The sequence below is a fragment of the Salvia splendens genome, chromosome 14 (assembly GCF_004379255.2).
Source record: "Salvia splendens isolate huo1 chromosome 14, SspV2, whole genome shotgun sequence".
NCBI lineage: Eukaryota > Viridiplantae > Streptophyta > Magnoliopsida > Lamiales > Lamiaceae > Salvia > Salvia splendens.
The window spans coordinates 27,911,291-27,939,220 of NC_056045.1; the positions used below are offsets into that span (position 1 = coordinate 27,911,291).

Sequence of the window (27,930 nt, forward strand, 5' to 3'; positions counted from 1 at the left end):
ATGCATTAGTCTTTATTACCAAAAAACTTGATATATCTATCATAACAAAAATTGTGAAAACTAATAATTTTTAATTGACATAACACCAAGATTTTTGATTTATTATTTCATTCAAAAGATAGAGTATCTTCTAAACAACTGTACAAGATTATGGGAGTAGTTAACTAACTAAAAAGGATGTTAGTAACAAGCAACAATGGAGTAGCATTGAGCACTTCATCTAGTGTGCAAACACTTTGTATAATGCGCAGATCAACAAACTATACAATTGTAAGAGCATTTCATGTAGCATTGTACTACAAATTTCTACTACAAAATAAAGCATATAATACTACAATTTTGTTCAGTTTTAAGCATCTCTATATCAGAGTCTTCTACATGACCAAAATTTTATTATATTTAATACTAATTCATATCCATTTTTTAAGAAAAATTTGAATTGGCATTAATATCATGTAATAAACTTGTGGTGTATCACAGTGGCGGATCCAGGATCCGGAAATGGAGGGGGCGGAATATATAGTATTAGCTTGGTTTAATGCGGACATGGCTATTTTTTTTATTGTTCGGGGCGACGCCGGAGGCAAACGGAGGGGGCGGACATGGTAAATTTACATCCCGATAAGGGAAAAATAGTCGCACGGAGGGGGCGACCGCCCCCTCCTGCCCCCCCCTAGATCCGCCACTGGGTGTATGTGTACATTTATGTGTGATTTATTTCGATCGTATAATTTGTTGTTTCAATTATATTATAATTTTTATTTAATTATATGAAGCTTTAGGTCAACGTACAATAGTTGAGAATATATCCCATGTAAACTGCTCTCCAACCCACAGAAATAATCAATACTTATAAAATACTTGCATAAGTAATGTGCATTTAACAAGAGAACCCCACATAGTTAATTTACTTATGATTATGAATTTAATATTTGATTTTTTTTTTAGTTGGGGAAGAGGGGACAGCATTTTTTAGCACAAATGACGTTCATTGCTTGGATGTTTGGTAATAAACGATTTAATATCGATTAATAGGCGCAAAGTCAACTTTTGATATTTTTAAATGTTTAGATAATAGCATTAAATTTTTATTATCATAATACAATTACATACTCTTGTATTTTTCTAATTTTCCATGCTTTAATTATTTCAATATTAAATAATCGCACGCCTATCGAATTTGAATACACTAGAACTACTCCAACCATAACAATATATATCTATAGGCACCAAGTTGAAATAGAAAAATTAAATCAACAAATGTAATTTTGGCTATATTTATCAATATCACCATCAAGAGTCGAGACTACTAATATCATGATTTTAGTTAGATAATAATCAAATATATATTTTATATAAAGATAACTTTCAATATCAAGTCATAGTATATCACCCTGTATCCCGACATACGAAGAAGAAAATAGGACTTGTTAATTCCGTATTTTAATTAATGTGATTTTTTTTTATAATATGAAAAGTACAATAACATTACGAACTGTACAATGTAGTAGGAGTAGTACTTATGAATAATATCCATGTCACAATTGTCAAGTTGCTAGATAGTCGTACAATTTTATTTGAAAAATGCTTTAATTTGGAGAAATAATTAAGTAGTTAACATAAATAAATTTGATAGATGAGAGCGACAATTGCTAGAAGAGATAAGAAGGCATGTGATTGGCGGATCGGAAATAAAATAAGTTTTTGCGGTTTGGTCCCAATTTTCTTAGGTATTACTTACTATATTAACCACAATTGATGACGTCACGGATGATATATTAAGCTTTCTACTTTAAGCACGATACATGAACGTGTCACGTCTGTTTCTTATATAATCAATATTTAGAGATTTACTTCAATCATGCCACTTTGATTTCCTTAATTAAATGATAGGAGTAAGTAATACTATAGGATTTTATTTTGGCTAAAGGATTATGTGATTTTGATACTACACGTTTCATTTTTATACTCAAATCTAAATCTGTCACTCATGGAGAATTTACTATTGGAGTAATGATCCAATTCAAATCCACCTATTTACACACTCGTATTGTAGATTGGGAAATGCCAAAAAAAATAAAATTAAATTGGTTTGGATTTGATTTTGGTGGCTAAGATTGGTAAGTAAATTAATTTGTGCTACAAAACACAATAGGTCTCAAAATCACGACCCTCTTTTATTATATATGGGTGAAACTCGTTCTTATTCGCAAGAGGAGCATGATTTAAGATTTTATAATTACTTTAAAATTTAAAATTTCAAAACATCAAAACATCAAAACACACTTTAAATTCACTTGGTTATATCGATATGTAAGTATGTGGTCCCTTAATTTTATACTTTGCCATGATCAAGATTTTTACTATAAAATATTTCAAATAAAATGTTATGATATATCATGTGGAAATAATCAGCGAGCATCATTCTCATCTAATCCACATTATCATTAGAACCAAATTAAGTGTATAAAATGAAAAAAAAAATGTAAAAAACCGATATGCACAGATGAATAGATGATACTCATATAGGATGTTCGATTTGCAAGATTGTATCACGTGATTAAATATACAGTGTGTTTGGTTCATGAGATTCAATCCCACAACTCAATTCTAAATGGATAATCATGAGATAACTAGTCATAGCTAAAGTCATATGACTAAAATAATCTCATAACTCAATCCAAGATTATATTTTAGTATTAGTACTATTTTATATTGGAAACCGAACATCACCGTACCATATTATGTAATATCACAATTTTCTTAGAATTGAATTAGATCTAGGTAATCTATCACATTTCAGTTAATACTATCAATTGGAGATTATGAGGTATAGAACTGAATTAGATTTATAAAATAAATAATGCTAAACGTGAAATAAACCGAAGTAATGCTCATAAATAGTCCTAACTTTACATAGTGTATGTAAGCATAACATACATGCGAATGTGCATTGCATGAAAATTTTAAAATGTAATCGCCTATTCTTTTAAAAAGATAATGATATTTTATCACCTACCTAACATTGCTTGATATATTAAAAGTACTACCTCAATACATCAGTTTTTTTAGAAATATTGAAATGGCTCATTTTGAATAATATCGTGGCTGGATAAATGTATATAACCAATCGCATATCATTGAATTTTTTTAGTGGCTAGTATATTTTGAAAACTCTAAAATGCACCCCTACACTCATAAAAGAAAGTAAAATTAAATATTGACTATGGTGAGTTTAAGCTTAGATATAGTACTACTTTTTATAGCTTTAAGTCGTCTTAAACATAAATTAAAACTCAACACATATATATGCAAATAGATCCAATATTTATTTTATTCTCGTGTTTTCTTGTCACACATGCGTGGTCCTCAATTTGAAAATGTGACAAATTATTTTTCTAAAAATGATTCTACATGTGTGGTTGGTAAATTGCAACTGTTTTATTAAATAATGAAGAGTGATTAAGAAATCGATAGCAACAAAGGATGTGTCCATGTCTCTGCCATAAAATATGCCTTTCAAGGACATTGAAAATTATTTTATAGTACATTTTAAATAATTTTTATGAAAAAGTTTTTTCTAGTATCGTAATATTGTACTCCCTCCGTCCCGGACTACTTGCACTTATTTCCTTTCTGGGCGTCCCAAGTTATTTGCACTCTTTCCATTTTTAGTAAAAATTGTCACATACAGCCGCAATTGTTGACTTTGCTATACACTCATTCCTTAATCTCCGTGCCGAAAAGGAAATGTGCTAGTAGTCCGGGACGGAGGGAGTACTATGTATGAATCTTTGGACAGCTAGACGACTTTTTATTGAATTCAAAATATTTAAGTGGTTGATAAAATCAACGCGGAGGGGCATGGGTGCATGTTCTACAAAGAAATAAAATGTTTTGGTTTATTAATTAAGAATAAGACATTTTATTTAATTTTTTTAACTTAAATGTCTTAGTAATAATCACAACGAGTTTGAGTGCCATTTTATGCTTTTGATTAAACATTATAATCCTACTTTATTTTTTTCTGAGTGGGAGACAAGAGTTAGAAATACAAATTGCACCAATATAATATTGGAGCTCGATGAGGAGTTCAACTAATGATCTCAAAAAATAAACATTTATATTGTATATTTAGACTGTGATATATGTAAAATTTATTTTTAATTATAAATTATACTCTCTCTGTCCTACAAGAATATACCGTCCCACAAGAACATGCACTTTCTAATTTTGGAAAGTCTTTTTTTTTCTTATGAGGTGAGACTTATTCTCTACTAACAATACTTTAATTACGTTTTCTCTCTACCCCTCTCTTACTTTACTAATTTTACATTAACATCCGTGACGTACCAAAAATGCATATTCTTTAGGGACGGATGGAGTATAATTAATACAATGGTGATTATTGAAAAATATGGAGATAACATATGTCATTTTTAGATAACATATAATTTTTTTTTCTTCATAGTGTTTAGTTTATTTTAAAAATTTGTACTCTTTTGTAGTTTTCTAGTTCAAATATTCTAAATGAACTGAAACGATCTAAAAATTACCTCTGTTTAATCTTATGTTGAACCTATGTTATTTTCTGCAATTTTGTGCTAGGAATTAGTTCTATTTTTTTTATCACAACTCATATATATATATATGTATATGTATGCATGACAAATACTCGCAGTGGAGTCATTTCCCTTTTTAGTAAAGTCAACATTTTTCTTCCTACTTACTTTTCACTATCTCCTACTTTATTCTCTCTACTTTTTCTTCTCTCCTACTTTATTATTTTTTTATCCAACACATTATACACTTTTTTTCTTAATCTCCGTGCCGAAAAGAAATATCCTCCCTACTATGAAACGGAGGGACTATTCAACTATCTAGAACTCAAATAGTAGAACAAAGCGCCAATTAAGAAACTAAGCGAACTCTGGTATGCTAATAGAGTTCGATTAATTCTTAAAACACGATTTTATTTGACAACAACTACTCAATACGCTAAGGTAATGAGTTGCAAAATTTCGCACTTTATAATATATCAAAGCAATACATATTCCGTAACACATACTCATTGTTACTCACATACTCTTTAATAATAATAGATTATTCAAACATATCTAGTTTGTGATTTTTTTTTATTTTCTGTAAGAATCATCTTCTGTGATCCTCTATCAATCCACCACCGTCTAAAATGTGAAACACATCATTGTTTTCATATAATGTAATCAATAGATCAACTTACATAAATTGAATTAAACTATTGAACGTGTCGTGAGTTTATTCACCCATACCAAAATGGATATAGGAGTCTTTAATTTTTGTATGAAGGTTTAGGTAAATAGATGCGATTTGCTATTAACGTTATTTTGGAATTCGGCCTAATTCAACGATTAAACTAAGACACAACATCAACCCATCATTTTCAACTCAATAAATAATGAATCTTGCCTTAATTTTAAATTGCATCTAGGAAGTAATATTTGTTTTGTAAAGTTGTCTTTAACGTGGTGCTAGTTTATTGCTAATGACAAAAACAATATTTTAGCTATACATGTTGCTTTTGAATTGTTGTCTTCTTAACTAATACTATTATAAATTGTACTTATTCTTTCATAGTTAATTCAAACAATTTTGACTTATTTAAATTTAATTGAAAGTATCAAAATAGGCTCTAACCGACTCGATTTTGGGTTCGTTTTTTCAGGCCAAATAACAACCCGGATTCTCACTAGTGGGCTCGGGCCGACCCATAAAGACCGATTCAAGGTGTGCCCATTGAGTCCAATGGGCTAAGTTTATTGGGCCGATACTTTCTGACTAAATAAAATATGGACTTTGCAAATGGTGTGTCGTAACTTTTTTTTATTACATGCTGTAATAAAAAAATATTGATTATTTAAAAAGAAAGACGCGAATATCAATTATTTTGAAACGAAAGTAAGATCAACATATCTTTATCCGGAAGATGAAAAATAATCAACAAATTGCAATTAAATAATCTCGATAGAAAAAGTAACAATCGAATCAAATGGACTTTTCTTCTATCTCTATCCCAATTTTCATTATTATTATATTATCTCCCATAATATAATTGACTTCCCCTTTCCCCACCATTAATAGTCCTATACACACAAATTTAAGATTTTATCTGGAATATTATGACTTAATTCCATTACTCCTCGAATAGAAAGAAAGGCATGCAATGTTTATTAGATTCCTTTTTATATAAAATTAGGGTCTTATCAATTCCCGCTCTTGCTAATAATTAAATAAATATAATTGAAATAATTAAAAATGGTTTCCAGTTCCTCTTAATAATTATATACAATAATTTTATATTCTTATTTACAGACAAACTGAGACACTAGATTTTTTAAGGGCGTTTACTTTCGTAAGATAAAAGATAATATGATTATATAAACACAAATTTAGTCAATTTTATTAAAGTAAATAATAAAGTATTTGAGATTATTTTATTTTTATCAATTTCTCGTATAACTCAAAGTAAAGAGGTCTAATTTCATCTAATGACATGTTTGTATTTGTGGCCAAGAGAAAAAAAAAAGTAATATATCTCGGCGGCTGAAATCGTAAACCAAAACTCAATTTGACATTTATAATTAGTTGCAACTTTAAACTCTTATGTTGGGAGTATTAGTATTTTTATTCACACACATAATTCAAATAGGAGGTGCCAATGCAATTTGGAATTCAAATTTGCGTGCTTGTGAATATAAATAACGCACCTATAAATAGCAACGGTCATCCACCAAATTGATATTTTCAGTATTGTAGTACATAATTTTTGCATGCTACAAATTAATTTTGAGCAATAGCTAATTAATTAAAAAAAGATGGTTGTTGGTGAAGTATTGTTGAATTCCGGCCATAAGATGCCGGCGCTGGGGTTCGGAACCGCCGCACTTCCGGCGCCGACTTTGGACGAGCTCACCGCCATCCTAGTCGATGCCATCGCCGCTGGTTACCGCCACATTGACACCGCGGCCATGTACGGGCAGGAGGAAGCGATCGGGTGGGCGGTGGCGGAGGCGGTGGAGCGCGGCCTCATCAAGAGCCGCGGCGAAGTGTTTGTTACGTCTAAATTGAATGTTAACGACAATCATCGTGATCAAGTGCTTCCTGCACTCAATGAAACTCTTAGGTACGTATACAATAGTACTATATGATTAATTGAAATTTTATATTCTCATTTTTCTATTATTCTTTTATTTTTTTCATTTGTTTATTCTATTTTAGGAAATTAAGTATCCATTTAATCATGGACGGACCCACATAGAGAAAGGGTAGGGCTGTAGCCCTTAATGAATTATTTTTTTTAATAATTTTCTTTTATAATTTATTCCTATTTTATATCTATGTTTATATTAAAGCCCTTATTAATCATATAAATTACTTAAAAAAATATTTTTAAAGTATATTTTGAAAATATAACCCTTACTAATGTTTATCTCTGCGTCCGCCCCTAGATTTAATTTCTTACTATCATATATGGATAATTATGAAAAATGTACACTAGTTAAGGCTCATAATAGTAAGAACATTTTATATGTATTAGTGATTAATTAAGCTCAAAATCACAACATTACAATTTAATGATAATTTTGTAATACTTGATTTGCAGCAAGTTAAAGTTTGATTACGTGGATCTCTACCTTATACACTGGCCACTAAGAATCAAGAAATCTGGTGACGTGTACAATCTGAGAGCAGAAGACTTGCTTCATTTTGATGAGAAGGGGGTTTGGGAAGCCATGGAAGAGTGCTATAAGTTGGGATTGGCTAAGTCTATTGGTGTCAGCAACTTCAGCTCTGCTAAGCTCTCTAATATCTTGGAATTTGCCACCGTTCGACCATCGGTCAATCAGGTTTGTCGGATCGGACTCTCATTTTTACTCACAAGCACAATCGTTTTTCCTCATTAAAAAGTTACTCCACTTTTATTCGTAAGAACAATAATTTTCAAATAGTTATTTTCAATTATAAAAAATCAGAACAAGTTTCTTGTTGTTGAATTGATTAGGTGGAGATGAATGTAGCATGGCAGCAACGAAAATTGATTCAATTTTGCAAAGAGGAGAATATCCATGTCTCGGCATGGTCTCCTTTAGGAGCAAACGGTGCATTTTGGGGAAGCCTCGCTGTTATGGAAAGTCCGATCCTCAAAGAAATCGCAGCTTCCAGAAACAAGTCCATAGCACAGGTACATAGTCGGGATCATGGCGATTTGATTTTTTTAGGAGCTTTTATCGAGCATAGCCCATATAAAAAGTTCACTTTCGTTACTATTTGGTTGTTTCTATTTTATACCGCTATTCTGTTACTTGTCATCTTTTTGGTTTGAGCGTTTTGTAACACGACTGACTCAGTAAATCTCGAATTGAATGCCGAAGGTGGCATTAAGATGGATAGTTGAAGAGGGTGCAACTCCCATAGCTAAGAGCTTCAACAAGGAGAGGATGAAGCAAAATCTTGAGGTTTTCAATTGGCAACTAAGTGAAGAAGAGATCTGCAAGATTCAAAAGATTCCTCAAGCAAAAGGATTCTCAGGAGATATATTTGTTGTTCAAGATCATGGGGATTACAACTCAGTTGATGAGCTTTGGGATGGAGAAATTTAATGAAACTTTGATTTTCTGTAACTTAAGCATAATGTCACATTAATAAAAATTTCCTATACACAAACACTTTTCTCTACCACAGTTTATGTACAATCAGAGAGATTTTGGAACAAAAGTAAAACATATTTTCCCATCTGAACGAGAGTCCTTGCCGGAGAGCTTAGAAAACGCGCTAATATACCCGGCTTCTCATGCTATATCAGCTTTTGTCATGTGTAGAGCGATATATCCGAATCTGAAGGAAAATAATTGAAATTTGAAGTAGGAAAGAGTATAGTCTATGTGTACTATTTTCAGTAGTTCATGAATTACCTGAGCTATTGCATATATGGCTCGCAAGATCCGTGCATAATCAGTTCCGAGCATTTGAATGAAAACATCCGCCAACAAGGTACCCCACATGCTACACAAAATAGGATCGTAATAGGTGAACACATTTACAGAATTGAAGCCGAAGCAGAAATTAGATACCGAGTCACCGACTGCCCATGAATATCATGTGTGAGTATAGTATTTCGCCACAAGGGTCAAGTTAAAAAAGAAAATTGGTCTAGGATTTGGCATGCATATGGACCGGTCCCGGGATCAGTGAATCTAAAGCTAGACCCTGCTTCTTTCATAACTACCATGTTTTAGATTGATGTCGAACCAATGAAGATCAAAGAAGTCATGACTCTGAGATGTGGAGAGGTAATAAAGAAAGAGTTCAAAAGAAGATAAATGGATATTGTAAGCGCAGGCAAGCCCGGATTCCATGACCTAAAGTAAAAATTGATTAGAGTAGAGTCCTTACAATGGGCCAAATAACTGTGTTATACTCCTGAGCCCCAAATACCGAGCCGCAGCAGCTTTTAGACCCTGACAAGTGACAATATGTTTAAGGCAAAGAATACTTTTTTTATGACAATCAAATTCACGAACCATATAAAAGTAACTACTGACATGAATGAAACGAACACGTTAAAAATTAATTTTGAATCAAAGTCAGACTTCCATTAATAATTCAAATGAGCAAAATATGTCACCTGTCTAGCAGCAAGAAAGGCCACTCCAGATTCCAAGTTGATAGCCGCCAACTGCCCGCCCTGGAAACCAAATACAATGAAATTAGAAACACGTTGAAAGCCACGTTCGGATAAGTTTGTGTTCAAGCCTCTCAAAATGTTAATTTGGATAAAAAGACTCTCATCGAGGACACCTTTCTGATCAATTCTTTCTTCATCGTATATTTGGCAGCTTCCACCGAAACTTTCCCTCCCAACTACAAACAATTGGATACTGAGTCAGAATTACAATAAGAACACGTTTTAAATAAAAACACGAACAATTCCTTACCAATTCCAACAGTTTCTCCAATGTAAGCATCCCACCACCCTAAGTAGAAACAGTACAAGTGAACCAAAAGTACCAAATATGAAGACATGCAAAGAGTCACAGCAACCATCTTACCTTTAATATAATTGTGCGGATATCTGTTGCTCCAATCCCTAGAGCTGCAAGTTTCTGCACCTTCCAGCTGCTGAGTCCTTGCTCGAGAGAGTTAGGCCCATCATTTTTTGAGCTTGAAAAGCTTTCTTGTTCTTTACTATGGAAAGTAAAAAAAAAGTAAAAAAGTTAGTTTCAAATTAAATGAGGAAGAGACTTAACATACTCCAACAGTCCAACTACACAACAGGTTTTGAAATCATGCAAATACATTTTTTTTCCAGAGACTGAACATAAATAGCCACAATCTGGAAGCTATCGCTGTGAGTGTGTGTATTAATTTAGAAAGCTGAAACAGGAAATAATAAATCTTTGATGGCCAATTTATTTTTTTCGGATAACAAGAACACTCATATGGAGAGATGAAGTTTTAAGACCGCCAAAGCATCGATACAAACCAAAATTGCCAAAATCAAAGTCAACCTTAATGCAGTAATGCAACTAAACAAATTGATCGTCTTTGCTCTTGAAGTAATGTATAATAGTACAATTTTATAATCTGAGGACTCGGGGGCTAAGCAAACTTCTTTACCTCGAGTATTCATGTAAGAGATGAAGGAAAATCTCGACTTCTAGATCTTCAGCCGATAATTTAGCTGAACAAGGAACTTTTAACTTTTTCCTTACTCCAAGCAATACACTTCTATACGACGGCCTCCAGCCCCTGCAACGAACATGATTCAAACCTTCAATCTGAGTCTATTTTGACAAATCTACGACGTTCTTCACTTAATTGAGATAATTCTTGCTGTCTCTAATCAATTCTAGCTAAAAGGACGAACATTAACAGCTATGCATAGAATAACCTCAGTGTTGACCGTGCATCAGCAGCGAGAAAGAAAAATCGAGATTCAACATCGAGATATAATCTTCCCTCTCATCCGGATCTTCTCCGGTCATAAAATGGTCAATTTCATCCCTTTTCAAAACTGACTTCAACAGTGGACTGAAGAAACTGAAATGATGAATATATAAAGGCAGATTATAAGAAATCAACCGAACTTCACTAAATTGCCACACATATCTGGAGCTACAAGCATTTCATCAAGCAGCTAATAGGTGAATGAAAAGGGAAAAACACCTTCGCCCAAATAAAATCCTCTCGAGTTCATATAATTCAGAATCAGACGCGAGCTCAAGCACTCTCCGGAGCTCTGGATCATAGGCGTTGCTTTCACTTTCCTCTGGGAAGAAGAAAACAAACAGTAATCAATTCGAAATCCGAAAACCTAAAACCATGAAATCAGCAGCATTGTGGTACTCACCATATGAATAACTCGAAATTGAAGCAAAAGCGGGCCCTAACACGAGCCTCAATTGCAGGCCACGATTTAAAGGATTCTTTTTGGGGTTGAAAATCAGCTGCGAGATTGAGAAATTATCTTAATTAATGCCATATATTATTGTAATTGTGTTGTGTGCTAGTGATTGGGTGATGGTGTTTAGAAGTACTCACTGGAAAAGTGTGACGTTGGGAGAAAAGTGTGTGGTATTGGTGGGAGAAGTGGGTTGGGAGGGCGGGGTTCACCGAAGAGAGCGGTGGCGCTGTGGTAGTTGACGGCGGATACATGGGTGGTCGACGGCGGCGCTTACAGACCACCACTCTGCGGAGGAAATAATACTAAATTTTTTGCTTAATTCTTTATTTTTATTTTTATTTTTATTTTTATTTTTTTAAAGATTTACTCATAAATCTTATAGTTAAAATATTCCACCTATTTAGCTAACTAAAATATAAACAGTTTATCAACTGAAATGGACTTGGTCGTCTTGCTCAATCTAAATTATTTTATAGAAGCAATATTAACAATAAATAAATAAAATGTACGCATACAACTTAATAATAGCAGAATCAATGAAGTACTACAAATTTATATAAATCGTGTTATTGAGTAAAATTATTAAAGAATATTTACAAATTGGGAAAAATATTAGTACAACTAGTTAGGACCTTCTTTACCTTAAAAATCATACTGGAGTAGTAAAACAGAGTGTTAAGCTAACATCGTGAGTTGGGGGGTTAAGTTACCCTAGTTAAAAGTAATTAGTTACAAGTTGAAAAAAACATTACTCCATATCAAGCAAATGATATTTTACCTTTCATTTAAACATTACAAAAGCCAAATAGCCAGCAAATGATATATAAATGCTAGCAATATTAAGCACAAAAGCATTCATTTAAGTTTAACTACATCATTTTCCAAATCCCTTTTGCTACTTTACTAACACTAGAGAAAATGCCATAAATTAACATTACAACACTAGCCAATATCTAAACATCACAGCATTTTTATTTCAACACAATCTCAAGCGTCAACTAGGACCGCTGCCGTCACCATCACCGCCCTCTTCTTCGTCTTTGATGGATGGGCATCTTAAAGCATTCAAGAAATCGAATTTGCAGAGACGGTAGGGCAACTCGATTTCAGGATTGGGAAAGAATACAAAGAATAATAAATGTGATAGGAAGTAATAAATGGCGGAAATGAGGGAGGATGTCTGACTGCAATCACAGGCCAGCAGAGACCAACCCATGCAACGTGACGATACCAATCACAATGTTTTCATCATTAATGACGGGCAAGAACTGCACTGGTGACGGTGGAGACTCCATCTTCTGCATTGCCTCCACAGCCATGGCTTCGGGGCCAATGGTCCTTGGGTTCCTGGAATAAACAGATAAAGAGTTGTTGAACTTTCTCAATCGAAAATCAAGAAGCAACTGCATATGGTCCCGAGAATAGATCACTAGATGATCCGCACGTAGTAGCTGATAAACCAACCTATCTTACAATATAGAGTTAAAGTATGAGGAAGGGTGGAAGATGTTAGAGCCAGTTTCTATGCTTCAACACGGCCTTGCCACATCAGTATGTTCGGCTTTGTGAACTAGAAACATGTTCCTATAAAACCTGGTCTCTGTTAAACAATGACACCCCCCCCCCTCCTTCTCAGGCCTATTACCGAGCCACACCCTTCCCCTTTTTGCCATACAACAATTTAGAATTCATCCAACAAATGGTCGAGGAAGAAAATATGATCAGAAACAGAGCACCATGATGCAAAACTGGCTGTAAATTGATTAAGGCATAGCTCAGATAATTGTTTCACCAATTGTTTAGTTTTCATAAGAGTAACATCAGCCTCACAACCAGAACCTAGATTTTATTACAAGAAACCGCCAATTTCCTTCAGAACTTATACATAAATCAAGTTTCGCCAGATCACAAGAAAACATACTAAGTGGAGTAATATATAAGCATCAGAAGGTAATTCAAGTGGCTTCCTCTAAAAAATGAGAATCTAAGTTGAATACGAGGGTAAGTTAGTATTTGTGCCGACTAAAAACATACTAATTTGAATCAAGTTTTTGCCAGATAACAAGAAAACATACTAGTAATATATAAGCATTATGGAAGGTGGTTCTAAGCGGCTTACTCGCAAAAATGAGAATCTAAGTTGAGTACGAGGGTAAGTTAGTATTTGTGCAGGCTAAAAAGTTAAAGAATCTTTGTATAACTCCATAGCAACCATTAAAACTTATGGATTCTAAAATGCATTTAGTCTTTATGACATTTTCCAAGAAAAGATGTTTTACGTGCAAACACTGCAACCAAAAGGCATACAATCTTGAGCCAGAACAATGAAATCGGGCGAGTAAACCCACCTGTTACACATCTCTCCCACAGTGAGCTTGAAGATCCCCTCGCCACTGGCTTTCAATGTGCGTCGCAAGTCACCATCAGTGAAAGTACCGAGCAGATGGTAATCGTCGTTTATCACAAGAAGGCATCCGCAACCTTTACTGGTCAGCTCTACGAGCAGATCCATGATTAGATCTTGCTCCCTGCACACTGGAAGCTCATCTTTCTTCTTCATAACATCCTTCACCTACAACCAACATGGGACTCATTCACAACAAATCGATATAATACGGGAAATTCACCATAGCACATAATTTCTAAGGAGAGGCAATGCAATCTAAGAACACAACATTAAAAACAGAGACACGGATAAAAGATCCACCAAAAATGAATCTTCTTCCACCAGTTTTCATGAAAAATCATACTCCAAGAAACATATCCCACCAACCTTCATATACCACTTAGACAATTCTCCTCAATTTTCTACACAATCCAAATCTTACCACACCAACCCTGCTAAAATAAGAAAGCACAGCCATTAAAGCAACATTAAACTCCAAGAAAGGCACATTATACTTCAAAACTTCATTTCAATTCAACATCTTTCAACATTCATATCAAGCTTCAAAACCCTAAATCCTTCAATTTTCCCTCCAAATCCACATCACAAACTCACACACACACAAAAAAAAACAAGCACATAAAAAAAATCCCCAAAAATCACCTTAAAAATCAAGCACTTCCCAATCCTCCCAGCAGGATGATTCGACGCGTACTCCTCCTTGCTCAAATTCCTCGCCCCCATAAGTGCGATCGCCACCGTATCCCCAAAAACCATCTGGATCGCCGTCGACGTCACCGGCGCCAAATCAAAAGGGCACAATTCCCTCTCCAGCGGCAAATGCACGTTCAAATCGCACATCCGCGTCAGCCCATTCGGCGCCACCGACGTCACCGACACCAAATAAACCCCTTTAGCCCTCGCGCACGGCGCCAGCTTCAGGAGCTCCTCCGAATTCCCGCTCTTGCTGAACAGAACCAGCAGATCCTCCGCCGACAGAATGCCGATGTCGCCGTGGAGCGCGTCGACGGGGGACAGGAACCCCGATTTGATGCCGAGCGAGACCAGCGTCTGCGAGATCTTCTGCGCTACGAAGCCCGATTTGCCGACGCCGGAGAAGAAGATGGTGCCCTCGGCCTTCAATAGAGCCTCTGTGAAGGCTAGGGTTTGGGAGATGTCTAGATTCTGGAAGAAATGGTTGAGGTAATTTTGCTGGCATTTGAAGAGATTGAGCAAATGGGTTTTGTCTAATTTCTGTGAAGATATGTTCATTTCTGGATGTTGGGGGTCGGTGAAAGAGAGAGAAAGAGACCCCATTTTCCCCGGATTTCTTGCTCTACTGAGCTGCTGAATCTCTGATTGAAGGAAGAAAAAACGCGCTGAATTTTTTAGTGATTGGAGATTTTTGCGCGGATGCGAGAAGCTACTATTTATAGTAATAAGATTCTATCGTTACATTCTTGCTAGTAAAACAAAGTTCCAAAAATAACCCTCCAAAATTAATTACTATAACTACTATTTTTAAATTTTTTATGATATTATTAGTTAAATTATTTAATTACTGTATTAGTGGTGATTGTGCCAAAAGATACATATTTAACATGAATGCTTCAAATGCACGAAATTTCAATTGTTCTAATATTCATACTATTATCAAACATGATCGTAGCTAATTGTAGAGGCGAATATTAGTGCAATCGTAGCTAATTGAAGTGACGTATAAATTTAACTGCTCATTTATATTACATACATATTTTAGCTGCCCACTTCAATGTTAACTTGACATTATTAACAATTATGGGAAAATGTAAATTCATTTAAAATTGTATTATAAGCATAAGTTTTAACTTTTAAGTTATGTGTAAAAATGGAATTGATAAATGTGAAATCAAGTACTTTATGATACTAGTATAAAATACTTTATGAATCGACATTGCAACATATAATTCCATAATGGTGAACAATTTCCCATAATTCCATAAAGGGAAAAAAGAAGTGTGTTCTAAATTAGTAGAATAAATTATTTTCGTAGGCCCCAATATTATTTAATTTTCCATCTATATAGATATACGTGTTAAAGGATTGAGGGTGATGTTGGGTCGATTATTTAGGTGACGTGGCATTAATTAGCTTTCATATTTATACCATGAATTGATTGGCAAAACAAGTAGTACTTTATGTGAGGTTTAACTACATTTTTTTGGTGCTATTACAACGGTTAAATTGGCTTGGAATAGGTGCATTACAAAATGATGTGATTGTGAATCACAACCACTTCACACGCTTCTATACGTATGTCATATGCAACCATTGCAGAAAAATGTGATTCTGTCGCCTTGGCGGCCCCCACACTCTAGCCCGACATCATGTAAGGGGGTTCAATCAGGGTACGCAGTAGCCTGTTAAGGGGGAGACCTTAACCCACTGACTGCCAGAAGCTCATCTCCCAAGGCCTCACACTTGTGCCTGAGAGATGGAAGCAACTACACGACAGCCTGAGAGATGGAAGCAACTACACGTCTGCAGTTGTAGACCATGTGTTGTAGACTTGTAGGAGTAATTTTTTGTAGTAATAGATTATGGACCAAAATAGTAGTAATAATTAAAAATATGTCGGTGGAGTCATTGCTAATGGTTATGCAGGGCGGGGCGAAAGGGTGTCAAAGGCTCGGGATTGTTGTGATGTGGTTGAAGTCGATGCTTCGGGTTTGAGAGACGAAGCCGCCTCTCGTTCACACATGAGCTCTATAGTTGAAGCTCTCCACCCTCTGTTGGATTCAGTCTCCTTACCATGATTTTTTTATGTCAATTTGTGATCTAATCAAACTTAATGCTATGTGGATAGAACATAGGTTGAGGTTTACATGTAATATTAATTTGTCATAATCCTAACAAAAACATTATTTAAAATTTTAAGGCCAATGGAACCTTAACTCAGCACAAACTCCAGTAGCTAACATTTGCTGGAGCTCGAATATCTGATGAATGAACCAACAATTTAGTGATAAGAAGCATAATGTGATGATACCTATAAATTTTCTTGTAAATTTATCATAGTAAACTAGAAACAAGATAATCGATCAATTAATTATTTAATTGTTAAAATATGCACACTCTCGGCCTATATATATGATCACCTCATTTTTGTTTATAAGTTTTGCTAGTACAGAATAGAGATTGCTATTCTTTCTTATAAAAAATATCTTTTTACTAATATTTTTCTTTCTTTCCCGATATTTAATTCATTTATTATGGTTCTTATATGATTCTTTTCTATCATACTAGTGTTGTTATCAACTAGGAGTGCTTAATTTCTCGAACACAGCTTTGATAACTTTTTATATACGTACGATGCATATAGTATACTTTTTCGGTCACATAGATTAAGAAAATTGTGTTTTGTTATATTATGAAAAGGAGTATGATCCATTCAATTTCAATAGCTATCTATGTGTAAAAAGCTTCATTTCTTAAATGAGTCACTTATAATCAAACAAATTAAAGAAGAATACGATCCACTTAATTGTAACTGAAGAAATATAAATTTATACGGGTTTAGATTGCTAACATATATGCTATAGTTAATTTATCAAACATTATAAAACTTTGGTTAGGTTGAAGAATTATCAAGCAACAACGATGGATTCAGAAACATAACTCGTGGGGTCGAATACACAAAAGAAGGTTTTGCATCAGATAGGCAGAAGCAGTGCATTAGGATGAAAAACGAAAGTGAACCCTAATCCCGAAAGTTTGGAGCGAATTAAAGCCACCTAATTGAGTTTTTCGGCCTATATGCAATTATCCAACGACAAAGCCACAACCTCAGGAGAACCTAAAACCTACAAGAAAAAACCTTGCATTCTCCAAAAACATAGAGAAATACATGTATATAATGATACAAACAAATTTAGTAACATAAATCCCTACATAAACATATAGATCCATCTAACCTTTGTTAACAACGTCTTCATTTTGACTTTATATAATTGTCACTTAAATAAGAAGACGAAATAATTCTTGAAATTTCTCTCTATAAAAGAAGAACGGAACCAAATAACCCTAACCATGAAAACGAGCACATCGGCTCGATGGCTAGACGCTTCGCCAAGCACCAAACCGAGCAGCTAAAGGCGGCTTTTGAAGCATCCAGCCACTTAACTAGAAAGACGAAGATGGAATTAGCCATGGCTACAGGACTGGACGTGGAGCAAATAGCCAGCTGGTTTAACCGGAAACGAGCTCGGACTAGGGCTAGGGACGCCCTGGCCAAGCTCGAGGTGGCTCATGTTCGGGTCCAACAGGAGCTGGAGCTGAGCCGAGTGAATGAAGCGGAGCTGCAAAGGGAAATTCAAGAGAGCCGGAGTAGAGAAGCTGAGATGGAAGAGGAGAACCGGCGCTTGAAACAAAGGGTTGCGATTGCGGAAGGCGATCAGCAGTTCGTTTCATTGATGCGGTTTTGAAACGGGTAGAGTGATTATGAATGGGTCGAGTCAAGTTGAATAATACGTTGGAAGTTATTTTAGTACTAGTACTATATGATAAGGTATTATATAAATTTGAATGAATTTGCTTACTTACGACGAGCCAAGATTCGAATCCAAACTCTTATATTCGATATTCATGGTAAAACGATTTCATGTAATATCCCATTTTTTTCATGCATGTATACATGTATATTGGAGAAATTGTATATTTGTTATATGAAACATGATATATTGTTTTTATTAAATTATTTGTGATTACATACTGAGTATGGAGTAGTAAAGAGTTCAACTATGTTCCACTGTTTTTGACGATCATTTGAAAACGTCATAATCTTATGTGATCCCAAAAAAGCACTTAACATATCCTTTTCAGATTAAATTTAAAATATTCTACGAAAATTTTGACGGTCGTGTTTTTCTTACAATCAGAATTATAATAGCTTCGATACGTCAACTGACGGAGATTTTGATTAAAAAAATTAGTGACACGAATTCGACAACTTGACGGCAGCCAAACAAAACCCCATATAAATTTATACATATATACATTATCCTTAAACAAACATATTTTTAGAGAACAAAATCAAATAATCCTACTAGATTCTTATGGAAAAAGGGGAAATTATGATTAAGTCATTTCCTCCTGATGGGCTAATTATGATGCCAATTGCCAAACCACATTTTCCACCTCAAAAGATCTAGCTAATAAAACATACTACTACACTATAATATAGCTGGCCCATTTGATAACCTTTGCAACTCTTACCTATCATTATCATGAACATAATATAATTGGAATAGTATCTATTACCCACTTGAGCCTAATCCTCAACCAATTATATTCAAGATAAAATAAAAAATAAAAAATAAAAAATAAAAAAAATAAAAGTAAAAAAAATTAAATTATTCACGCAGGCCCGACCTTTTTTTAACTGAGTCAAAAATCGAATGTATGTTTCCATGCCATTTAATATACTAATACAGTAACCTATTCTATGGGTTTACTTTTATATGCTATTCATTAATCTGTCACACCCAATTTTACATCATGTGCAAGTGTATTTATGTAAGCATATAAGTAATAAGTAATGAGTCAGTCACTTATTGCAAATATAATTTATGTTGCCCATATTGATTTTATAAATTAGGTAAATGTCATTTATATGATGAATTTATAATGCTACATACCCATTAAACCAGACATTGTTCAATTTCTTTTACTCAATTTCTAAAAAATACTAAACGGTATTAAAAAAGCAAATTTGTAATTTAATTTAAATAAAGTATTTTTATTATCCAATCACATCCCAAGGCAGGAAAATTTGCAGGCCTTTGTAATGTTATGTTTTATAATATTAAAATAATATAGTAGGAGTATTTAATATCCGATCTAACCACATCATGCCCCACAAACCCAACCTTGTAATAAGTCTGTAACGTCTAAAGTAATGGAAATAAAATAAATATCTCTACTTGATTTATTTTCCCCTCAAATGTTTAGACTCATATTATGGATTTTGTATTCGAATTAACATATTCTTGATAATGTAAGTATTGCTTACTCAGAAAAGTGAAGAAGTGTTACAAAATTTGTTTACTCAGATTTCTAAATAAGTTTGGGCGATGGATTCAATAACATCATTTTTGGCTTCTCGAATAGCATCTCGTCGATCTGTAAGCTTATTTCGCCACTCATTTTAATTCTAATTCGAATTCGAATTCTCCCCCATTTTGGTGTTAATTCGTTGGGACAATCATCCCCGTCCAAAAGGAGTGTTCGTCCTTTCTAGGGTTTCGTTAAAGCGCAGATCTTTATGAAATATCGGTTAGGTTTTTGTGTTCAATCCCAAGGAAATTCACTACTTGTAGCTCGGGTTTTGTGAATGTTGATAGAGTTTGCGTGTTGGGATCCATTAAAAATGTCATATTTGATATTTTTTTATGAATCTATTCTTAGCTCTGCTTTAGGAGTGGTTTTAGTTTCAATTCCCCCCTTTTGGTTTTAATTTTGTAAGTTTTTGTTTGTAAAGCTATGGTGAAAAATGTCATGTTTGTTGTTTTTTTATGAATCTATTCTTAGCTCTGCTTTAGGAGTGTGGTTTTTGTATGGATTTCCTCTTTTTGGTTTTGTTTTTGTAAGGTTTTGGTTGTAGGCTATGGTGAAGATATGAAACTTCTGTAGCTGGTTTTCTTGTTTATGTCTTTTAGACAGAGTAGGGAGCTGAAGATTCTGCTTTATTCGTTTATCTCATTTTTCAGGTTTAGGCTAGTAGAGTTTCGAGCACTTGGTGTGGATTGCCCGGAGTGTATATTTTCGAATGGCTGAGTCAGGTTCTGTAGATGTTATACTGGAGTTTCTGAAAAGGAACAAATTTACTAAGGCAGAGGCTGCATTGCGGAGCGAATTGGGTAACAGACCTGACTTGGTTGGGCTTCTTCAAAAGCTTATGCTTGATGATAAGGAGTCAGGTACATCGGGAAAAGAAGTGAATGGGGGTGTTTCCGGAGAAGAAGATAAAAGCACAAAAAGTAGTAGACATGGTGGGGAAAGTCTGAAGGGTTCATTTACCCCGACTACTGTTGAGGCATCTAAGGAGCTAATTGTGAAAGAGGTAGATAGTGGAATTGGAAGAAATGGGCCAGATAACAAGTGGAATAATGCTGGCATTATCGGCAAGCAGGGCAAGTGTGGTGAGAATATTGCAGGAAGCGAGAAGAACTTCGCCTTCTCTAATGGTTTGGATGATACCGTGCTTGATTTGTATTCGTGGAAATATGGTACGGGCAATGGTCCAGTTGGCAGCGCTGACGAAAGCAATTTTTTGGGATTCCAGGTTCCTGGAAATGCTAAGATAAGTTCAGCTGAGAATCCCGAGAGTGGTCAAGTTCACCGCAAATCTGGAGATGATGCCAGTGTTTCTGGTGAAAAGAGAATCACTTGGCCTGGTAGTATTAGTAGTGTCAGTACAGATTTGACGTATGAGAAGAATAATGATCATAAGGAAGTTGATCAACAAAGAGTGTCAAGTATCAAATGCTCGAAGGATGATCTCGCTGATAATCTCTGGTCCAGAAGCGATGTATCTGACCATCCTACGTCTGAGCTCCGAAAACAGTGTCCTGTGAAAACTGTTTTCCCATCTTCCAGAGGAGATACATCTACCAGTTATGATAGTGCCATTGCTGGTATTGATAAACAGGAGGGTAAAAGGAAAGCAGAAGTCAATAACGTTAGAGCAGTAAAGGAACAAGTAGATGAGGTGGGTAGAGCTCTTTTCTTTGGTAAGAATCAGGGAGCCGAGCCCAAAGAATTTGGTCCGTTAGAATTTCATCTTGCACCCGAGAACCAAAGGGAAGAGTTGCCAAGGCTACCACCTGTGAGACTCAAGTCAGAAGATAAGCCTTTCAATATTCACTGGGAGGAGAAATATGAACGTGATGCACCAAAGATCTTGGAAACTGACAATGCCTTTCTTATTGGCTCATTTCTGGATGTACCTATTGGCCAAGAAATCAATACTATAGGTTTGTATGAATACTTTAGAATGTTTTCTTTCCACCATATGCGCAACTCTCGCCGACCTGCTAATATAGAATATAGATATAAACAAGAACATCATGGAATCGCTCAAATTGGTTACATATACTGATATATTTGAATTGTGAATTGTTCAACCTTGTGAATATACCAAATGTGTGATATAGTGCCAAATCACTATTACTTGCTAGATTGCTTTTGTGGAACTTGTGCACAGACCCACTCGAGAGAACAGTTTGGTTTGCTTAACCTCATGCTTAACTCTTACATTTGCAGAGAGGAACATGGATCATATGGAATAATGATGAATTTCCTAATCTCCTTCTCTTTCCAGTTTGTTTCTTTTTTCAATTTGCTTATAATGATTTTTCTTCTTATCCTTCCATTTAGCTATTTATCCTATATTACTGCTCTAGTTATTTATTGCATTTCTATTTGCATAATGATGATTCACAGGAAAGAGACTAGGAGGAGGCAGTTGGCTTTCTGTGAGTCAGGGTATCACCGAGGATACTTCTGACCTGGTTTCTGGTCTTGCAACTATCGGTGATGGAATGAGTGAATCCATAGACTGCCCTAATGAATATTGGGACTCCGATGAATATGAAGATGATGATGATGTTGGCTATATGAGACAACCTATTGAAGATGAGACCTGGTTTCTGGCTCATGAAATCGACTACCCAAGTGACAATGAGAAGGGGACAGGACATGGGAGTGTTCCAGACCCTCAAGAAAGGAGGCAGAACAAAAATGATGAAGACGATCAGTCATTTGCTGAGGAGGATTCTTACTTCTCTGGGGAAAGGTATATCCAGTCGAAAACTGTTAATGCTATTGTACCTGCAGATGACCCTATTGGGCTGTCAGCCACTGAGATGTACAGGAGAGACACCGATCATGATTTGATTAGGCAATATGATGGACAGTTAATGGATGAGGAGGAGCTCAAGCTGATGCGTTCGGAACCTGTTTGGCAGGGTTTTGTCAGTCAGACAAATGAACTGATTATGTTAGGGGATGGAAAGGTTATGAATGAACTGGGAAGGCTTCACGAAGATATCTGCATGGATGATAATCAACATGGTTCGGTTAGATCTATTGGTGTGGGAATCAACAGTGATGCTGCTGATATAGGCAGCGAAGTGCAAGAAACTTTGGTTGGAGGCAGCAGTGAAGGTGATGTAGAATACTTTCAGAATCATGATGTTGGTGTTCAAGGGTCTAGACACTCACAACATGATTCGGATGAGAATGCTGGTGAAAGATCTAGGAAAGACAATAACAGATCAAAGACTCATAATACTGAGAAACATATGATGAGTAATGATATAGCAAAGAATCAAAGAGATGGACCTTTCTCATTTCCTCCTCCTAGAGATGGACAGTTGGTGCAGAAAAGCTCAGGCAAAGCTTTGTGGTCAAATCAGAGTAAGACCATTTTGGGGGATGAAGCTTATGGCCATGGCATTGCAAATGATGACATGCTTGCGTCATGGAGGCCGAAAAGTAATGACTCGACGCCAACTAAGAGTTCAAGGGATGAACATGCTAATGCTGGGGAATCAGCAAATTCAAGTCCATCATCTCTTTCAAATTATGGTTACATTGATAGGGAACTTGTAAAGAAAGAAGCAGATGCAAAAACAACAGGTGTAACAGAAGAGGATGCAGTGGCTTCCCTTGAGGATGAAGAAGCTGCTGCTGTTCAAGAGCAAGTGAATCAAATTAAAGCACAAGAGGAGGAATTTGAGACATTCGAATTGAAAATTGTCCACAGGAAAAACAGGCATGTATCTTGTCCATATTTTTTTCGCATCATCCTCTGAATAGTTTGGTTCAACAGTTTTTAGATTTTGTGATACTTCTATGGGACTGGGACTGTAACTGCTGTGTAGATTTCACATCACCCCCACTTTTTTTGCTTGACTACTCCTAGCTGTGGTATTAGAAATGGCTTCCTCAATTTTGCTTCTGTTTTTTGTTTTTGTTTGTTTAGGACTGGCTTTGAGGAGGACAAGAATTTTCATGTTGTTTTGAACTCAGTCATTGCTGGCCGTTATCATGTCACTGAGTATCTTGGATCAGCTGCATTCAGCAAAGCTATTCAGGCACATGATCTGCACACTGGAATGGATGTGTGTGTGAAAATTATAAAGAACAACAAAGATTTCTTTGATCAGAGCCTTGATGAAATAAAGCTGCTCAAGTATGTAAATAAACACGATCCGGGTGACAAGTATCATCTTCTTCGGTTGTATGATTACTTCTACTATAGAGTAAGTGAGCAATTCGTCCATCAATTTGATTGGCACAGATTGTTCAGCATTAAATGCTGATAGCACTTAGCTTCGTTCCTCCTGGCTAGCTTCTCATTTAGTGTGCATTGCTTTAGACAACATTGTATTAATCATATTATCGTATAGAGGCTATATCATCACTATGCACAGCGTGATTGAATCAAATGCATTTTTCAAATTCAGCTCAGAGTTAATTAATGATTGGTGGCATAATTAGATGTTAGATTCGGATATAAGTATCGCGAGCTTGTGAGTTGTGATCATCAATCATAGTTTGGTCTGTGAGTGAAAAGGGGCACTATTGACAATTATTCATATATGCAGGAGCATCTATTGATTGTTTGTGAATTGCTCAAAGCAAACCTGTATGAGTTCCATAAGTTTAACCGGGAATCGGGAGGAGAAGTATACTTTACAATGCCAAGACTACAGGTTTTATCTCCTAAATTCGTTATGTTATTGCTTGCTTATTATAATATTTGTTGCTGACTAGAATTTCGATTGCTGCAGTCAATCACGATTCAGTGTTTGGAAGCTCTTCAATTCTTACACAGTCTTGGCCTCATACATTGTGACCTGAAGCCTGAGAATATTTTGGTCAAAAGTTACAGTAGATGTGAGATTAAGGTTATCGATCTAGGAAGTAGCTGCTTTGAGACCGACCATCTTTGTTCTTACGTTCAGTCTAGGTCATACCGAGCTCCAGAGGTCATCTTGGGACTCCAATATGGAAAAAAGATTGATGTTTGGTCCCTCGGTTGCATCTTGGCAGAACTCTGCACAGGCAATGTAAGTTTTGGTGTTAACTACTTGTTGAGTATTTTATTATGTACTTGAATTACTCTTTGAATAACCATTCAACATAGGCTTCTATATATATATCGTTTCTTCATCCTCTGTTTTCGATGTTATTACTCATGAACTCTGTATAAATTATACACAATGTTTTTTCCTCTATAGGTACTCTTTCAAAATGACTCTCCTGCCACCTTACTTGCTCGAGTTATTGGAATCATAGGCTCTATTGAGCAAGGGATGCTTGCCAAAGGACGTGACACATACAAATATTTCACCAAAAATCACATGCTTTACGAAAGGAACCAGGTACCTCATGTTACTCTCCCCTCATTTTATGTGTATTTATCGTTATAGTGATGCATAATGAAAATAGGATGGTTTCTTCCCTGCCCTATCAGTTACTTCACTCCAAATCTCAGTCTAACACTGTGGTCGAATCAAATGACAACGTGATGGCATTACCAATAAATACAAAATTACATCTTTCTCTACTTAGATGCGCTCACAGCTAATATCATGTCTTGCCATGAGAGAGATCAAATTAGCCCCCTTCTTTTTGTTAGCACGTTAGTTCACTGCACTGAACGTATAAAATTATTGAATTTGCTGTGAAACCTACCTGGGTTTAAATCATGAACGAAGCAAAAATTTATTTTTGTAGTGCAGTAAAGTTCACAGCAGATTTGGTTATTTTATACGTGAGGTACAGTGTACCTATCTTGCTACTCTACGTATAAACGGTGTGCGTGCATTACTACATTTGTGCGATCCATCTACAGAAAATGATGTATTAGCTCCTCGTCTTTCCCGCAGGATAGTAACAGACTAGAATACTTGATACCCAAAAAGTCATCCTTGAGGCATAGACTGCCAATGGGGGACCAAGGCTTCATCGACTTCGTTGCTCATCTGCTCGAAGTGAACCCAGACAAGAGACCTTCTGCATCCGAGGCTCTGAAACACCCTTGGTTACAGTATCCTTACGAACCCATCTCATCATGAGACCGGAGGTTAGTCTTTGATCAGACGCGTCTCCAAATTCTTCCCACAAATGCCGGCCCTCTGCCCGTTGATCCGCAAATCATTTTTCAATGTGGCTGTAACGTCGGAGCACCTGCACAATATTCGTGTGATTGGTTTTAACAGATGATCGAATCGAATCTTCCCCTACCCTTTGCCAAAAAATGTAATCTGATTATTACAAAAAACAGAATGTTATCTTGCACACGAAGTGTATTGATAGGATCCTCTGTTGTTCTTTTCTTTTCTTTTCTTTTCTTTTTTGGCCTTTGCATTTTGTGTTTGTGGGCAGGAAAAGGAAGTGACCACTCTTGTTGTAAATGGTGTGTGATTATTCTTTTAGGTAATTTAGTTATAATAGCTTGTGAGAAATAGTATCTTATCCAATTTTGATTGTTGTACCACTTAGATTAATCATCGATATTAACCCAATCCTCTCATATTTTTTTTTATTCTTAATCATTGAATTGGTGCAGAAATTTGATTATTTAGTCCCTTTTCTCAATCCTTACTGATTTGTTTAATTGTTTTTGTTTGGGTATATTAGTTTTCTTTAGAAGATATTTACACTTACTGATATAAGTTAAAAATAAAAATAATTATAAATATTTTTTATATACTTTCATAAAATGTTGAATTTTGAGCTTGATATAAGTTGTAAATAAAAATACTCAAAACTATTTTTATGTACTATGATAAAATGTTGAAGTTTGAGTTTATTCAAGGGAATTGGTCAATTTTATAGTTTTTTCTCAATTGTCCTATAATGGTTAAATTCAAAAATAATATGACAAAATCAATATAATACGATATCAAAGCGACATTGTTTTTAATAAAAGAATATCACTATATTGTGAGTGTTAATAGAAATATGCCTATGTATTCAAAAGAACATAGCTTTGTTGTCATGTTATATTTGATTTTTACTTTCATGGGATAATTGCGAAATATTGAAAAACTATTTATACTTTACTTAAAAAAATTATGGACGGATAACGTAAAATTATGATTTAAATGATAATTATCTCTTTATTTATCTAGTATATTTAATCATATATTTTATCAACTATTAACTGGTCTAATTTAATTTTATGTTACGACAAGGATGGGTTGGGTTGGGTGGTGAGCATTTGGATTTCATATCAAAATTTTGGTCAATCTGATCCAATCTAAATATTCCAAATTTCATAAAAAATGAATCTGATCAATTTCTATTACTAATATATATATAGGGATGTATTCATATCCTTTTCTCATATATTCTTCTTTTTCCTTCTTAATCTCAACCTTTAATTTTATAAATCGGATGGCTGAAATTAATCACTGATTCCATTAAATTATAATACCTTAATAAACGATTAAGGGTAGATTTGGTACATGATTATTTGATAGTTATGGAAATCCCATGATTCTCTCATGGGAATATACGGCAGTTTTTTTCCAAAAAACACGTCGATGAAGGAAGGTAATGATGCGGTGTATATGATTTCGAATCTCTATTTTTTTCCAAGGTTTCAATTATCACAATTCTCAAATCTTTGCTCAATTAATCCTCGGGAGTGTAAAGTTGTCTAATTGGCGTTGGATCTACAGCTTTCGTTTCTAATCAATGGAAGAAGGTAAATCTCGAAGCTTCACGATTCTGTTTTTATTGCGGATGTTTCTGTCTCAATTTGTAGCAGTTTGATTATCTGATTTTTAACCAGCAATAATTAAGTGTATTGTGTTGCCATGGTATAACATGAGCGCTTGCTCTGAAACCTTCCTCCATGGATTCGCTCTCGGCATGTCGAAGGTATTAGGTTGAAACGAGACATATAATGCACATCTAGATGAAGCATAATGAACTTATGATCATATGTAATGCATAATTCTTTGAACTGCTATGTTTTCGGGGTAAAACGGTTTTTTCTGGTTTGCGAACGTTGCTTTTTTCCCCGTAAGGGTTTAATAATCCT

The 27,930-nt window shown here is 35.1% G+C and overlaps 4 protein-coding genes and 1 pseudogene across 4 annotated transcripts; 3 read left to right on the plus strand and 2 right to left on the minus strand.

Annotated features, from left to right (window-relative positions):
* The first annotated feature begins 6,810 nt into the window (after window positions 1-6,810).
* On the plus strand, window positions 6,811-8,640 carry LOC121763536 (protein REDOX 2-like). The gene is made up of 4 exons (XM_042159571.1): window positions 6,811-7,162; window positions 7,643-7,886; window positions 8,042-8,221; window positions 8,412-8,640. Exons 1-4 carry the CDS (start codon window positions 6,855-6,857, stop codon window positions 8,637-8,639), a joined length of 960 nt encoding a protein of 319 aa, XP_042015505.1. The 5' UTR covers window positions 6,811-6,854; the 3' UTR covers window position 8,640.
* LOC121763535 lies at window positions 8,627-11,748 on the minus strand (annotated as a pseudogene).
* A 451-nt stretch (window positions 11,749-12,199) lies between these two features.
* Window positions 12,200-15,241, minus strand: LOC121765833 (probable arabinose 5-phosphate isomerase). Its single transcript, XM_042162090.1, has 3 exons — window positions 14,493-15,241; window positions 13,792-14,015; window positions 12,200-12,790 (listed from the first exon to the last, which is right to left on the minus strand). The coding sequence occupies exons 1-3, from the start codon at window positions 15,144-15,146 to the stop codon at window positions 12,634-12,636; spliced, it is 1,035 nt and encodes a 344-aa protein (XP_042018024.1). The 5' UTR covers window positions 15,147-15,241; the 3' UTR covers window positions 12,200-12,633.
* A 2,679-nt stretch (window positions 15,242-17,920) lies between these two features.
* On the plus strand, window positions 17,921-18,292 carry LOC121764453 (homeobox-leucine zipper protein ATHB-23-like). Its single transcript, XM_042160466.1, has one exon. It carries the CDS (start codon window positions 17,921-17,923, stop codon window positions 18,290-18,292), a length of 372 nt encoding a protein of 123 aa, XP_042016400.1.
* Window positions 18,293-19,794: 1,502 nt separating this feature from the next.
* On the plus strand, window positions 19,795-26,414 carry LOC121765083. The gene is made up of 8 exons (XM_042161129.1): window positions 19,795-19,990; window positions 20,576-21,841; window positions 22,311-23,643; window positions 23,854-24,133; window positions 24,479-24,586; window positions 24,665-24,943; window positions 25,115-25,258; window positions 25,766-26,414. The coding sequence occupies exons 2-8, from the start codon at window positions 20,635-20,637 to the stop codon at window positions 25,952-25,954; spliced, it is 3,540 nt and encodes a 1,179-aa protein (XP_042017063.1). The 5' UTR covers window positions 19,795-19,990; window positions 20,576-20,634; the 3' UTR covers window positions 25,955-26,414.
* Window positions 26,415-27,930: the final 1,516 nt, after the last annotated feature.

Coding starts and splice junctions, on each gene's coding strand:
- LOC121765083 (XM_042161129.1), top strand. CDS start 20,635: ATGGCTGAGTCAGGTTCTGTAGATGTTATACTGGAGTTTCTGAAAAGG. Junction 24,134..24,478: donor ATGATTACTTCTACTATAGA/GTAAGTGAGCAA, acceptor TCATATATGCAG/GAGCATCTATTGATTGTTTG. Junction 24,587..24,664: donor TTACAATGCCAAGACTACAG/GTTTTATCTCCT, acceptor CGATTGCTGCAG/TCAATCACGATTCAGTGTTT.
- LOC121763536 (XM_042159571.1), top strand. CDS start 6,855: ATGGTTGTTGGTGAAGTATTGTTGAATTCCGGCCATAAGATGCCGGCG. Junction 7,163..7,642: donor GCACTCAATGAAACTCTTAG/GTACGTATACAA, acceptor CTTGATTTGCAG/CAAGTTAAAGTTTGATTACG. Junction 7,887..8,041: donor TTCGACCATCGGTCAATCAG/GTTTGTCGGATC, acceptor TGAATTGATTAG/GTGGAGATGAATGTAGCATG.
- LOC121765833 (XM_042162090.1), bottom strand. CDS start 15,146: ATGGGGTCTCTTTCTCTCTCTTTCACCGACCCCCAACATCCAGAAATG. Junction 14,016..14,492: donor GGAAGTGCTTGATTTTTAAG/GTGATTTTTGGG, acceptor TGTTGGTTGTAG/GTGAAGGATGTTATGAAGAA. Junction 12,791..13,791: donor GTGGGAGAGATGTGTAACAG/GTGGGTTTACTC, acceptor TGTTTATTCCAG/GAACCCAAGGACCATTGGCC.
- LOC121764453 (XM_042160466.1), top strand. CDS start 17,921: ATGGCTAGACGCTTCGCCAAGCACCAAACCGAGCAGCTAAAGGCGGCT.